At 43.6% G+C, this 14,972-nt stretch overlaps 2 protein-coding genes across 6 annotated transcripts in view; both read right to left on the bottom strand.

Annotated features, from left to right (window-relative positions):
• camsap2b (calmodulin regulated spectrin-associated protein family, member 2b) overlaps positions 1 to 7,128 on the bottom strand; it is a 72,444-nt gene extending 65,316 nt beyond the window's left edge. For 4 of the 5 annotated variants that reach the window (XM_080779185.1, XM_080779187.1, XM_080779186.1 and 1 more), the window contains exon 1: positions 6,292 to 7,128. In XM_080779185.1, the coding sequence (XP_080635311.1) occupies positions 6,292 to 6,433 (142 nt within the window). In that variant the 5' untranslated portion in view covers positions 6,434 to 7,128. The remainder of the gene's footprint in view (positions 1 to 6,291) is intronic. The other variant, XM_080779184.1, reaches the window with a different exon arrangement.
• Positions 7,129 to 11,387: 4,259 nt separating this feature from the next.
• Positions 11,388 to 14,481, bottom strand: ticam1 (TIR domain containing adaptor molecule 1). Its single transcript, XM_080778489.1, has 2 exons — positions 14,274 to 14,481; positions 11,388 to 13,893 (listed from the first exon to the last, which is right to left on the bottom strand). The coding sequence occupies exon 2, from the start codon at positions 13,735 to 13,737 to the stop codon at positions 11,869 to 11,871; it is 1,869 nt and encodes a 622-aa protein (XP_080634615.1). The 5' UTR covers positions 13,738 to 13,893; positions 14,274 to 14,481; the 3' UTR covers positions 11,388 to 11,868.
• Positions 14,482 to 14,972: the final 491 nt, after the last annotated feature.

Below are 14,972 nucleotides of genomic sequence, written 5' to 3'. Positions count from 1 at the left end.
TTATCATATGTAATCTGCCTTGTAAGGATCTGGGGTGTATTCGTTAGGTCGCTTGATCATTGTTTGCAACCTTATCGTCATGTAAACTGTAAAAGGTTATACTGTCATTTGATTTACTGTATACCCTGAATCTTGAATAAACAAAACGGTTAAAAAAAATAAACTGTAAAAGGTGTCCTGTAAGTCCATATGGGCTGGGCTTCTTCGGAAGCATGACACTTAAATAAAGAATCAATCAATAAATCGTTCAATCTGTACACTCTTTGGGGTTAAGCATTCTACTATGCATACTTCAAAAGGGACTCTCAATAATAATAAAAAAGTATCTTAATAAAAAATAGTTTAGTTTAAAAAAAAGAAAAACAGTTTCTTTCCTTCCTTTCCTTATCTATAATTACTCACAAAGTTAATTATAGACGTGTTTAGACTGTTTAGCGAGTTTGGCGGGCTATAGTAATGGTCCCCGGGTCTCTGTTCTGGTATAGCGTAACTTGTAACTGTAATATGCACTGCATTGAAGCTTTATGCATCCCACATGTGGTGCCATCACATGATGAGTCAGACGCTCCTCTGTGTGTGTGTGTGTGTGTGTGTGTGTGTGTGTGTGTGTGTGTGTGTGTGTGAGAGACACACACACATTTGTAAAGTTATGCGTTTCGGTGGTGGGTTTGTATTCCTTGTGTGTGGGGTCATTTCCTCTCTCCTTGCCTGTGAATCACACTTGGGAAGAAGGGGGGGTGGGTGGGACGGGACTGAAAGGTTTCTTAAAGATACAGCTTCCTACACTTACAGCCGACAACACAGCAATACTATACGACGGCTATAAGCGCTGTACATTATATGTATTTGACTAAATAAGTGTCACATACTGCAGCTCTATATTCTGATTGTAATCATCGCTATACTGCCCTACAAAGCCAAAGTGCAGTAACTCTGGGGGGAAAATGGACGATAATGGATTTAATAGTTTCATCTGGTCAGCCAAATGATATATCAGCAAATAAGTGATATTACACTACAATATGTTCTTGAGGTAATTGTTTATCCCCCCCACAAAGGCTAATTTGAGGAGGTCAGGAGGATACTGTAGTCAATTTCTTCCTGGACTGGGGCACTCTGGTTGTTTACTAAAGAGCTGGCGAGATGGAGAGACTCCCTGTTACTGAACACACTTATATTAGCTAGGATTTCTTTCAGAGAGCTTTAGTTTAATGTTTTGTCTTTTAACACAATTAGAATTGAAACTCACAGTATACTTTTAAATCAACCGAAACAACACCAGTCCATGCCACAAAGAAACTATTAAACTAAAAACCTCGAGGCGGTTTGGCATGGCAGCGGCCAGCGATGGGAGGCAGCCTGAGCCTTATCTGGGTCTATGTCGACAGTGTTTAGCATCTAGACTAGTTTAGTCCCCCCACCCAGAGAGATGAAAAGGGACGATGGAAGGAAAGGGCCAGGCGTTTTACTTTTACCACTTCAACAACTACTTAACAGCCAGTTCCCCGTAGTACGTATGTACGCCAACATCCAGTCACAACAAGCAACAACTGTTCAAACAAGTAAAGTCATCCATCTGTTGTTAGAATGTCCATTATGCTTGACTGGTAGCAGCAGAAGCCAAGCTTTGATGAAAAAAGTTATTTCAATTCATTTAGAAAGTGTTACTGCTTGAGGGGAGGCGTAATACAAAAGCACAATCAATCTACAGTCCTACTTTGAAGAAAGTTTCTTTGGAAAGCAATTCTTCTAAGCTGCAAAAACATATTTTGTCTCTGTGTGACCTATATTGTGTGCATCTGACAACTAACTTGCCCAACCACTCATTTAAACCCTAGTTAAATGGGGTCACCCAGGGCTCTATTCTAGGTGTTTCCCTCTTCACCAAATAGAAGATCTACCCAGCTTAACTTGTAGATCTGCTATTTTTGCCAAATGTTCACCCCAAGAACAGGGTCGATATAGGGTTCATGTGGTAAATGTTAATGAGCTGTACAGAAGCAGAAAAAACACTTATGGTGGGCAGCCCGTAGGGTTCATGAAAAAGCTGCATCGTCAAGGGGAAAAAAAGCCTCTCCTTTGTGTCAACCATCAAAGAGGAAATGGACAGGAAGTAGCTAGCTGCCACAGGAAGTCCAGACATGGGACGGACTGCTCCCCTGGAGACGTCCGGGACACAACTCGGCAACACACCGAAAACCCCAGCAGTCAGCATTACTCCTAGTAGCTTAGTACTCGTTCTTAGAAAGATATATGAATATTTAGCATTACATTCTTCACAACAATACACATTTGACAGCTTTTAACCACTTTAACCATTATTTTTTCAACTTTAGCTATAATGAAAAATAGCCGATATACAAGCTCATAGCGAGGCACAGAGTGCTTTCTTTGAATATACATTCTTTCACAGCTAAATATTTTAACTCGTATCTTTGCTTCTGGGGAGGTCCCTGGCTGGAAGGAACAATGTATTTTCAAATGGGGGTCGGATGCCAATTACATATAATTCTTGGAGAACTTGACATGAAATAGTTTGAGAACGACTGATATAGAAACAGAAATCAGAAAACTTTTACGATTTTAGAAGACAATTTGTCAAATCTGGCCTCAGGTCCAATCTGTATATTTGTTAATACAATATAACTAGTACATCTGAAGGGGTTGGTCTCGCTACTCTTCCACTAAACCACATTAGTCTCGCGTAGCCAGATGATCAGAGATCTCTGCCGATAACATCTGGTGACATCTAAATTATAGGGACTAAAACTGGGTGGACACCGACTACCTCTCTGACAAGACTGTATACCGACCGATTCATCTCTGTCTCTGACTAATTAGTTACTTCACTGTGTGCTATATAATGTTTTAAAACTGTTAATATATCTGTCAGATTCAACTATAGACTCAAGACATTTTCCAGTTTAGAATCTGTCATATTTGTTGAGTGACACGGATGTGCAACAAAGTATACATGAATTGGTATAGATTGAGATACCAATGATCGCTGACCTTGATTAAAACTCTGTGTATCCCTCCTTCAGTGGTGAGTTGAAGGTTTGCGATGCATGTAAGCCAGGCCAAAGGCAACGCACCGAACACTACCTGGCTGTCACCATTGACAGTAAGTCAGTGACTGTGACATTGGTGCCATAACCCAGGTGAATTAGGCTGACTTTAGCTCTACGGCAGTACAATACAGCCACTCTGCTTTACAGTATTAAAGTGATTTACCTATGTGTGACCAAGCCCCTTGGCCTTGCCGCATTAGGCCTAAGGCCGATTCTAAAAACGCCTCTAAATCCTGACCTAAGGTTTCTGAAAAACTTCAAATATTTATATAGCAGCATCAAAAAATTTACATTTTTGAATACTGTACATACTGTACAGAACCCCAATATGGGTGCCCGGCCTGAGGGGGTAAGATACCAATAGGGGTTCCCGCCCAGAATGGGTTAAGACCTGAAGCTGATTTTTTTTAAAACCTTCTTAATCAGTACTCACACTTTAATCACACTTTCAAGATTTTTCAAAATGTTCAAAAATAGCAGATGAACATTGTACAGTATTTGCATTTGCTATTTTTGAATAGCCAACGCTAACATCCATAATGACACCACCTTCCCGGTTATAATGGGTTAAGGAGTCAAGGACTAGTTTCAAAACTGAAATAAAATCATGTTTGTTTCATTTATTTTTGTTAATGTTTCGTGCCCAAAATATCAATGCCATGGTTGAACTTGAAAGTGATTAGGTTACAGTGGCAGATTTCAGAGTATTGAACTTTAAAATAACACTCAGGATGTTCCTGTACGCTGTGGTTAGGTGAAGCCATGGCGGTCAGCACGCACCGCCTCTGATGTATCCATTTAGCATGATTAAAAATCAATGCTGATCCTGGTCACATTTAATTAGATAAGTGATAATGGCTCCTAGTTAATGGTAGTTTATTGTTGGGCCTACACATACACCATGTCCCCTGGGACTACAAAGCCCAACACAGCCTCTGTGTTGTGATTGTAATTGACACCCCTACTGTCACGACTCTGAGTCACTGTGACGTGCATGCATGCACACGCACACACACACACACGTACACACACACACACACACACACACACGCACACATTCAAGCACCCTTCTTCATTCCGTAAGTTTCCCCAGCCGGGATTTGAACCTGACTCTCCCGTGTGAGAGACCAAACCTCTACCTCTATTCCGAGATGGCCTCCTTGCTTACCAAGGAGGAAAGATATTGCGCCTATGAGCTTCATGGGCAGTACAACTTGTCCACCAGTAGACGCCCTACCGTCATCAGGGTGTACACTTCTCAATAGAAGAGTAGGGAGTCCACCTCTGTCTCCAACCACTGTATTAGTTATACTGTATACTCCTCCATACAGACTGGTTAAAATAGCATGTTATTCATTGCACTAAGTTGTGGATTGCAGCATTGAATCTGGGGCTTGGCATCACCAGATACATCCGAACTAGGCCAAGTGCTAACGGTGGGCCGGTTCTGAATTGGGCCACAGTTCTCAGTGGTGCTGGAAGCTGGATGTGTGTCACCACCAGGGAGGGGAAGGAAAAAATGAGCCATGGTGGTGGTGCCGTTTGCTAACGGCCCGCAGGTGTGCCGTGGTGCATACAGTACTGTATGTGTGGAGGTAGACTGGCGCTAATTTGTAACCACTTTCAGAAATACCAAAAATTGACAAATCTACAAGCTCACGGTACGTTGTGACTAGACTAGCATACAGAAGCACATGGTGTACCCTAACGAAACACACACACACACACGAGGAATGGAACGCATTGCTTGTCGCTTATCTCTAGATGTGTGACCTGCTCAGTGAGAGCAGACATACCCACCGGGTCTCTTTCTAGCATTTTATCTCGGTTTAAGAGGTTGAGTAATGTTGTTCTTTTTATATTTCTCTGTCCACAACTCTCTCTCAGACTCTCTCTGTCTGCCTCTGTTTCTCTGTCTCTCTCAATCTATGTCTCTCTATCTATGTCTCTCTCTCTCTAGTCTCTCTCTCTCTCTCTCTCTCTCTCTAACTCTGTCTGTCTGCCTCTGTTTCTCTGTCTCTCTCTGTGTCTGTCTGTCTGTCTGTCTGTCTGTCTGTCTGTCTGTCTGTCTGTCTGTGTGTGTGTGTGTGTGTGTGTGTGTGTGTGTCTCTCTCTCTCTCTCTCTCTCACTCTCTCTCTCTCTCTCTCTCTCTGTGAGTTGTCCTTGGGGGGAGTGCCTGTTAAAAGCATTAATTAATAGATGGCGTTTTAAGTCCCCTGAGTAAAGCTCTGCTCAGTGAGTAGACTGACTGGATGGAATCAGTCCATCTATGAGGCCAGGTTTCCAGTTTCCACGCCACACTGAAGCCAGGACGCACGCACGCGCGCGCTCGCGCACACACACACACACACACACACACACACACACACACATGACCGCTGTCCGTCACACACAACATCAACAACAACAACGCAGGCAGTGTGACAGCTGTAAGCCAAGGCCTTCCAGGTGTACATGGGAACTAGAGTGGAATAACCACAACTACAGTGTGTGAGTGTACAGATGTACCAGTAGGAGCATCAGCTATCATTATGTTAATTGGCACACATGGTTCTCAAAGTGTGGCCCGGAGACGCTCAGGGTTCCAGGGGGTCACCAGCAAAATGAAGGAACACTTTAAAGATGTTTTACTTTTTTGCTATTCAAAAATGTTGACCCATGTTTGACAAACTCATATGGGGGTTCCCTGGCACAAACTGTTGTCCTTGACTCCTTGATATGATTTATTTTCTGAATCACCGAATTAGAAGACATGAGCTCAGCTGTGCCACACTAAAGGCTTGCAGGAGAGAGAGAAAGAGAGAGAGTTATTTACTATGGAGTATGGACTTATATAATAGACACTAGACAGCTAGGGCCTGGTCGCCTTAAGTGGATAGTAATAGCATAGTAGCCTGGCCATATACCAAGTTAGAGACAATTAGCAAGCAACAAGTTTAACCAATACGTTTTGTCAGTCAGTGTGTCACTGTCACACACACACACACACACACACACACACACAGAGAGAGAGAGAGAGACATCAATGACAATTACTGATCAAATCTGTGTGTTTACAAAATCCCAAGGCAGTTATTTATTTTCTCATATCCTTTATGTGAGTCATGTAATTACAGCCTAGCGTGCCCTGTTTATATAGGTAGGCCTACCGGTCAAATTAAAAAGAATCCCCCGGCCCCATCCATGACTAGAATTTTGAAAACAAGCGGCACCACCTACCCGATCCGAACGCCTTGGCCACCAGCCATGTCAGGCTACATGATGTCTTGGCCCTGGTGAAGTCATAGTGATCGAACGTCTTGATCGTGGGCACTATGAAGGTCCGTCTCAGCACGCCGTCTACCACCGCATCATCGCCCATGATGTCCTGCCTCTGTACCCGGCCAGGACGGCCCTGCTTCCCGCTGATGTCCTGCCTCTGTACCCGGCCAGGACGACCCTGCTTCCCCTTGCTTGCCTTCAACAACTGCTGCTGCTGCCTAGTCAGTCAGTCAGTCAGTCTGCTGGAATTCCACCGATGACATCCCGTCCGGAGGAATTCGATGCACCAAATTTCCCTTTCCTAAAAAGAAAAAAAAACTTTGAATGCTGCCTGGAAAAGAACAACGAACGCACGCAGGCAGGCAATCTACACCAACTGCAGCCTTCTTTAACCCGTTACATGTGGAAAATAATCGGCCTATAATCCTCAATCAGTGTGTCATGTCCATATCAAATATGTCCAGATATTAAACCCTGCAGCTGTGATGAAGTTTGTAGCGTTCGTATAGCCAGGAAGGAATCGTAGCGGTTTTCTTCGCCTTCTGCACATTCCCAGCCCGGGCGTTATTATCTGATCTCCAGGTTGTCCAGCATAGCGGATCGTACAGGAATAGGAATAGGATGCTGTTTATATACCAGGCCGTTGGCAAGACTGATGCAGGGACGTTCAATCCATTCAAAACAACACGGCTTCACAAAACATGTGGCAGAAGCTTCTCCTTGATGTCCATGATGATCGTTATTTTGTAGGCTGTCTTTCTAAATGTTCTCAGACTCTGTGTCTCTCAGCCTCTCTCTCTCTCTCTCTCTCTCTCTCTCTCCCTCTCTCCCTCTCTCTCTGCGCCTTTCCTATTCCTGCCGCACTCGGCACGGCAGACGAGAGCGCGCGCAGTGCGCATGTGCGCTCCACCCAGCCTTAAGTCAGTCGGTCAGAACAGAACGCATCTATCCATCATCGCATCCCATCATCGCGCGCCGACACAATAGCAGATATGCAACCTCACAAGGCGTCGCTTTCGCGACGCGTTGTGAGCTTGTAGATCGGCTATCCCCCCCCCCCCGGCGCCTGCGGTGGTGGGGTTCGACACCATCGTACGACGGTGCGTAAACGAGGCAGCATTTTGACGAACGATGATTGAGATTCAAATGCTGCTTCATCCTTCTCTCTCACACACTCCTTGTGGAAGTCATTCAGAGCAGAGGTTGGAGACAGTCACAGACTGTATTTAGTAGGGAATAGGGATTTCATTGAGTTGAGTCACAGAAGGGGTTTGCTACAGTATGGCTGGAATTGTTTGATGGCATGTATTTTGGTGTTTTAATGCAGTTTATTTGTTTATTTTTTGCAGCCAGGGCGAAATGGCCTTGAACCCTTAATTGCCTTTTATGTAACAAACAGGCTAATTAGCACTCATTAATGCAAAGACAGGCTATTTTAGTGCAAATTAAGCATGCCTGACTAGAATACGGTAGGTAAACTAATAAAATGGCATCATCTATTCTGTAGTGTGTAACAATTAACAAACATGCATAATATCACAGTGTGGTCTAGCAAGCTGCAAGCAGTACGGCTATGCGTCTGCAGTAGCCTAAGTAGCCTAACATGTGTGACTGGCTAATCATCAATAGTGGTGGAAAGTAAAGTAAGTAGGCTATAGTAGGCCTACATTACTCAAGTACTGTATTTACTTTAAGTACAATTAGGCCTAGGCTACTACTACAACTTTGGCTATTTGAATGCATTTTAAATATGATACCCTGGAAAGCCTGGTGACTAGGTTAATGGTAGCCTACCTGAAATGGGACATCCTGCATAAGTAGCCTACTTTTGGTAGGCCTACGTTAAGTATATTCTGAGTGACACGATACTATATTTTACTAAAGTTTTGGTTACCGTGTATGTGTGTGTGTGTGTGTGTGTGTGTGTGTGTGTGTGTGGTCCACCTGTCATTCCAGGGACATCATCATGGTGGAGATTGAAAGTGATGACATGGCAGAATCTTAATCTAATGGATCCAGAAGGAGCTCTAATTTAGGTCTTCTATCAACCATGATGATCCCTAATGGGTCTAATTTAGGCTGCTCATTACGGGAGTGTGTCTGGAAGGAGTCAGATGGACCATGATAAGAGTGTCCCTTTTCTGAGCATGTTATTAGTTATTAGTAGATCTTTCTCAACATTTTTCAAAATCTTATGAATGTGTCGAAAGTAGCATATGTGCATGCTCACAATGTGTCGATGTGTCGTGGGCATGCTATTTTTGATTAGCTGAACTTGTAGGGCTTAAGTGGTTAATTATAGAATACAAGAACGCTCGCCCCAAAACATGCGTGCCCCGGGTCAAATCCGGTGACCTCGGAGCGATCGCCATTGGTGTTCCTAAACATAACCGCAGTAAAACTGTGCCTAAATCTAAACTAATTCCTAACCGTAAACTCAGTAGAACGATGCCTGAATCTAACTCTATTCCTAAACTTAACCTCAGTAAAACCATGCCTAACCTAACCCTAAACTTATTCCTAACCTTAACCTCAGTAAAACAAATACAAGAACAATACAGGAACCGGCGGGGGGCGAGCGGTGTTTTGGGGTGAGCACTCTGTGTGGACACTTCTCAAAACAACGCCTAACTCTCCTAACGTAACTAGCCTCTCTCTCATTGGAGATTAGGCTAAATCCCTGGAATAAAATATTTTGAGATGGGGATGGGCCAATTTGGGCCAAATACAGATAATTTTGGGGGTCCTTGACAAAAAAGGTTTCAGAACTGACAAACATAGAAACATGTGTTTATCAGAAAACAGTTTTGATTAGATTTTTATATTTATCACAGTAAAAAAACAATACAAAAGGGAAAATACGTAGAAAAATAGGAAAGTGCTAGGAGGAGGCAAGAAGCCCACAGGGCTTATACAAGGCCTCAACCTGTGTACAACAAAGCATTTAAAAAAATGATTTGAAGGCAATGATTTAGAAAACATTTGTAGAATCGGTCTCAGGTTTAAATGGGTTAAAAAAAGAAATTCATGCGCCCGCATGAAACAACACATGTCGTCTGCATGAATCGGCTGGACCATCGCCTGAACCGTCAGAAACAATGGTTTCCAGGTGGCTACTGCTGGAGCTCATTTTCACGGCTATATTTCTCAGAGTCTTGGTGAAATTCTTGTGCAACAAAGAAGACAATGGGGAGTAATATCCTGTCGTATGAATGTATGAAGATATACCGTCCCTGGCCTTCTTGTGTGTCTTGTTGTGGGAGCTGTACAATTGGTCATGTTTATGGTTCTCTTTATCATTTTCAGATGGTCTCATCGTGTCGGAGAGCTCAGAGGCATGCCTGGAATATGCTGCTGTATAGGACAACAGAACAGGTATGTTCTACTGTCCTGTATGGGCCCCCTCCACTGTCCCAGGACCCTTGTTTATTGGGTTCAGCCAGCCTCTCCTATTGGAATTAGCTGCATGTTATTTAAAAGATCCTATCATCCTAGGTTCTTTGTTTACCATGGAATCCATATACTTTAGCTTCAATGTGCAGATTATTTCGATACCGATTAGTATTAGGTGTAGTTTTTATTTATTTATCTGGGATCTAGTTTCTTGAAGCATTACTACACTGTTTCTGTGCATGCATTATGTGATTAGTGATTGCCTTGCATATTGTAAGTCTGCTAAATGCCGACATTGCAAATTGCAATCCTATCCATCTTTGTTAACGGATACTATAACTCAACCAGTTCTCTTTTGGGTGTAAATTAGTACAACCAGTGTCACCTGATATATTGCTTTGCAACACGTTGTGAACCGGAGACATGCACAGATAGACACTAGGTGGTGCTAGAGCACCAGCCCTTTTGCCCTCTGGACAGAAATGTGCCAAAGTTAGATTGCTACCTTTATTTTTGTCTTGTATAGTGTACGGTATGTGGCCCATGGTGACATCGATCAATTATGGATTAAAAGCTTCGAATATATTATTTATGTGTCACATGTCGCACAAGGTGCCCTTTTTTCACCTGCCCATCAGAATGTCTAGATCGCATATTTTCACATTCTCTGATGGTAGTCCCGCTAAATCTTTTCAGATGGTCGTCTGTGGCCAAATATAGTAGGCCTATGTTGTTATGTGAACCACTGAACAGACCGTGGCATCAATCTCGCCTTGATTTGTCGTTAATAACGGGGCTCTGCTCATATGATTAATTAATTTACCCTCTCTAGATCATAATCAAGTTTACATTGGGGTGTGTTTGGGACTTTGGGCTTGCTATTGCTCTGGATTAAGTCTGCTAAAGGCCTGAATTGTAAATTGGATAAACAAAATGCAGTTGATGTTGTTAGATAGTAAACATTGCCATCTTTGGAACTAACACAACAACAAGAAAAATCACCCAATTGGTTCAGTTGACACGACAGTCGACAGGCCAGGCCCATCCTGTCTTGACTTGGAGGAGGTGGCTGTTGTGTGGCAACACTCCAGTGAGGGTACCTGCTGGATGACACAGCAGTTACTCTGTACAGGAGGCATGTATCAACACTGCCCCCTCGTGCCTTGAGCTGGTACACGCAGCTAATTAGGTCAGAAAATAGATGTATAGTTGCTATCCAGTAGATGGCACTCCTGAGCTAAATATAACTATAACCATAGCCTAAGTAACTCTAGTTTGCTGTGTATTAAAAATAATGGGATGGGATTTTTTTAATCGGGGTCCTTTCTCTTCTGTATCATGTGTATGTGTGTGTACCTGCATGTGCATGTTGGATAATTGCAAGGTAATTTCAGAGAGAGAGAGACAAGAAAGGGAGTATGTTTCAGAACGCAGCTGTATTTGTATAATAATAATAATGCCTATCTCCTGTTTTTTTATTATTATTGTTATTATTTATCTTTAAAAAAATCACACCCGTGTGGGCCGTGTGAAGTGAGGGGCGCTAATATATTAAAGTCTAACTCATGTTGCTATGATGAGGTGATGTAATATTGATGTAAAACAAATGGTGTCAAAACAAACATTAAATTCTCTTTATTGTTAATGGGATTTAACTAAAAAGTTAAAACAAACATTAAACCCGTATATAGGAGAGGCCCATCAAAAAAAAGGATATATATTTTTTTTCAAAAAGCACATCTACAAGCTCACAGTGCGTTGCAACGTGGAACTGTAACTCAAAATGGTACAGTACTTGAGTATGTGTACTTTAGTTACTTTCCACCACTGTACAGATGAGTTTAGTGTTCACAAAACATCTCCTCTACTTAGAATCAGCATTACGTTATACTGTCCTACGTACAAAGCCAAAGTGCAGTAAGTATACGAAAAATGTACATCTGAGAAATGGTTTTACGTGTTAAATGTGTTTAAACTGGTCAGCCAAATGAGATATCGGCATATAAGTGGTATTACACTAATTGTCTAATTGTATATCTGTTCTTGAGGTAATTGTTTATCCCCCAAATTCATGAAGGCTAATTTGACCAAATAAGGCAAATAAGTCGGATTGTCCAAAAACGTAGATGAACTGCACTTTGGCTATGCAGGGCAGTATAGCTTGTCATCATCATCAGTCAAATCCTCTCTGCTCGCAGCTCCGCCCAAATCCACCGTCATTTGAGAGTCATTGCCGATCATGATGTAGTTAGCGTGCTCGATGTGGATGTTCCCTGACCACAGCCTGCCATCTTCACCGACCTGCGGCGGCACGAAGCCACTGGGGACATTAGTAAACTGGGGTCCCGTGTGGGGGTAATGCTGCTGATGGGAACGCTCTATGTTAAGCTGTTCCATGTGAAGCCTCATTTGTTCCTGCTCTAGTAATTTTGCTTTCCTGAGCTCCCCGTTGTGCAGCTTCTTTTGCTCGTTAGCGTGCCTCAGTCTCTCCTGTCGCCTCACCTGCTGTCTGACCTTCTGCTCTTCATCCCACAGCCTCTTCTGCGCTTTGACCTTTGCGGGCGACAGAACCATTTTTACTTTTCTCTCAAAGTTCCTGCTGCGCTCCTCTAAGGGTACGAGGGTCTGCAGGACCCTGGGCTGTCTGTCCCTGGGCATGCAGTTCTCCCGGGGATGCAGGGGGATGACGGTGTTGTACTTGTGTCTGTTATTGATGGAGTTGATGAGGGCCGTGTCCGTCTCCACCTCCTGCAGGCGGGTGAAGTTGCGCGTGAGCAGCAGGAGAGTGTAGGCCGAGTTGTCGATGGCGTCCTCGATGCACTTCAGAGTCCCCCTTCCAGGGACCTGAAAGTTATCAGTGAAAGTGGCCCCCTTGCTGTTGCTCAAGGACTCCAGTCTTTCTGTTATACTCTCAGCCATTTCTGCATCCTGTGGCGCGTGCAGGATAACAAAAGAATAAAACACATCCTCCTCCTCCTCCTCTTCTGTACTTTGCTCCCCTTCATATGCCTGCGCTAGAACTTTGATCTCTGGTGTAAATGTGTTTGCTGCAGCAGGTGCTGGCATGGGTTCAAAGGTTGGCACTGTGGTCTTTGGATTCTGATTGGGCACGGTATCACACTGTAGCTTATTTCCTTTTACTGATAAAGTTGCTGAGCCAGGAGTGTCCATGTTGTTTACATATGTCTCTCCTTTAATTAGAGGCGTTTGATGTGATTCAGACTGAGTCTCTGTGGAGAAAGCGGTACGCCCAGCCGGCATCGCTTCCGGGCCGTCTTTTTCAACAAGGTGTGTGGCGTTAGATGGCTGGAGGTCGCTCAGTGCTGCTGAAGTAGTCGAGGCAAGACTAATCTCTAGGTGGGTAGGATAGGAGTCAATGGAATAGCTGTCCTGTAGCGGGCTAGGCAGATCTGATGTGTCCTTGGAAGATGGTTTCAAGGATGCGTTCTTGTCTTTGTCCAAAACCCCTGGGACTTTGTTGGAGGAGCACATCCACTCTGCAGCGTGGGGTCCACAGACTAACTTAGCCTCTTCTCTTAGCTGATCTAAACGGCTGTATTCCAAGTGCTGGCGATCCCATGTTTTCTGGCCGTTTGAGGAAATGGCTCTCCGATAAGCCAGGTCTCTCAACAGTGGATCACACAGCCCCTCCTTGCACAGCACTTTGAAAACCCTGGCCAGCTCCACCACCATCCCGTGACCTGTAGACTCCTCCTCACAGTGAGCCACACATTGAACTCGGAAGGTGTCCAACTTGCCACCACTTGCGTGCCATTTGTCAGCCAGGTAGTTTGCCAGGCTGCTGTCTTTTAGAGTCTGAAGTCGCTCCTGGGCCTGCGTGTCTCTCCGAAGAAGCACAAGGCACAGAGTATGCACTAAAGCTTCTTCAGGGCTCTTACCCAAGTGGAACTGGAATGTCAGGCTTAATAGACGTTCCTCTTGCACCTCGCTCAGAATCCTAAGGATATCTGACAGTTCAGTGCCCTGTTTTTCCATATTCTGAGCATCCATAGTTTTTTGGGATACAATGTGTTTCGGATCAGAACATACACATAGGATCTTCTCCCAGGCTAATCAGATTGTGGTTTCCAACATCTGTTAATAACTTTCATCTCCAGGGCTTTGTTATGTCATTTATAATTGCCAGCCTTGCTTCTTCAACAGACACTGAAAATACACAGAAACAAAATAAATGAACCACTTCAAATATCTCCAAACAGCCATTCTACAAGTTCACAACGACGCATGCAACGTGTTGTGAGCTTGTAGATCGTCTATTTTTGAATAGCCAAAGTATAAAATACATGTATAGGGCTTGCATTATCGTGTCCAGTTAGACTGTAATTTAGATAGTTTTATTGCTATCAGTGCATAGCTGAAAATGAACACCTCTCCAGTGCATGTTACTGCCGTTGTAGGACTGGCATTACATAACATTAAACATTAGACAGTAAACATACAGTAGTGGAATGTAAACGTGTAAACCAATTTCTCGCAAAAAAAGAAAAAAGAAAAGAAAAAACACAAGCACACAAATTCTTACTCACCGGCATGAACCATGCAATAATCGAGCAAATGGTAGGCACAGCATTACCATGACGGCAAAACTTCTCTTTCCAACATAAACAAGGAAGTTTCTCTTTCAGTGACTGGGCTTCATTTAGCAGCCAATAGACAGCCTTATGTCTTCACGTAGCACGGCTTGCTTGCATATTGGAATGTGCCAGCCTGTAGGTCATTGGGTGCGGTAAAGCCTCGTCATACATTGTAGAATGGAGAAGGTAGTATAGACACGCCTAAGTTATAGACACGCATGCATGTCTGGCTGGGTACGAGCCTTTGTATGAGCCCTGCATGGCTGCAACCAACTGTGGAGAGGAACTGGCTGATGACGTAGCCACTGACATGAGGTGCTCCAGAGTATGGGAAGCCATGAGGGACAAAGGGCAGAGGAAGTGAGGAAGAAAAGTGAGAGAGGGACTATAGGGATTATACAGGGACTATACCGCAGTGGTTCTCAAATTAATTTGTCATGACAAGGGCCCCCAAATTGATACGTATTTGGCCACATCCATCTCAAATTTTATGCCAGAGACCCCCATTCCAGATTTGTTTTACACTATGTGAGCTTATAAGATCAGCCTATTTTCAATAGCCATTGTATATTTACAGTTAATTGATATTCATTATATTATGTCATTTAGCTGGGGACCCCCTGGAACCCTCTCAACGAGGACCCCTGCACT

The sequence above is a fragment of the Protomyctophum bolini genome, assembly GCF_963924005.1.
Source record: "Protomyctophum bolini genome assembly, chromosome: 12".
NCBI classification, from domain to species: domain Eukaryota; kingdom Metazoa; phylum Chordata; class Actinopteri; order Myctophiformes; family Myctophidae; genus Protomyctophum; species Protomyctophum bolini.
The sequence above is the reverse complement of the archived record's forward strand: the minus strand, read 5'-3'. Positions and strand labels throughout refer to the sequence as shown.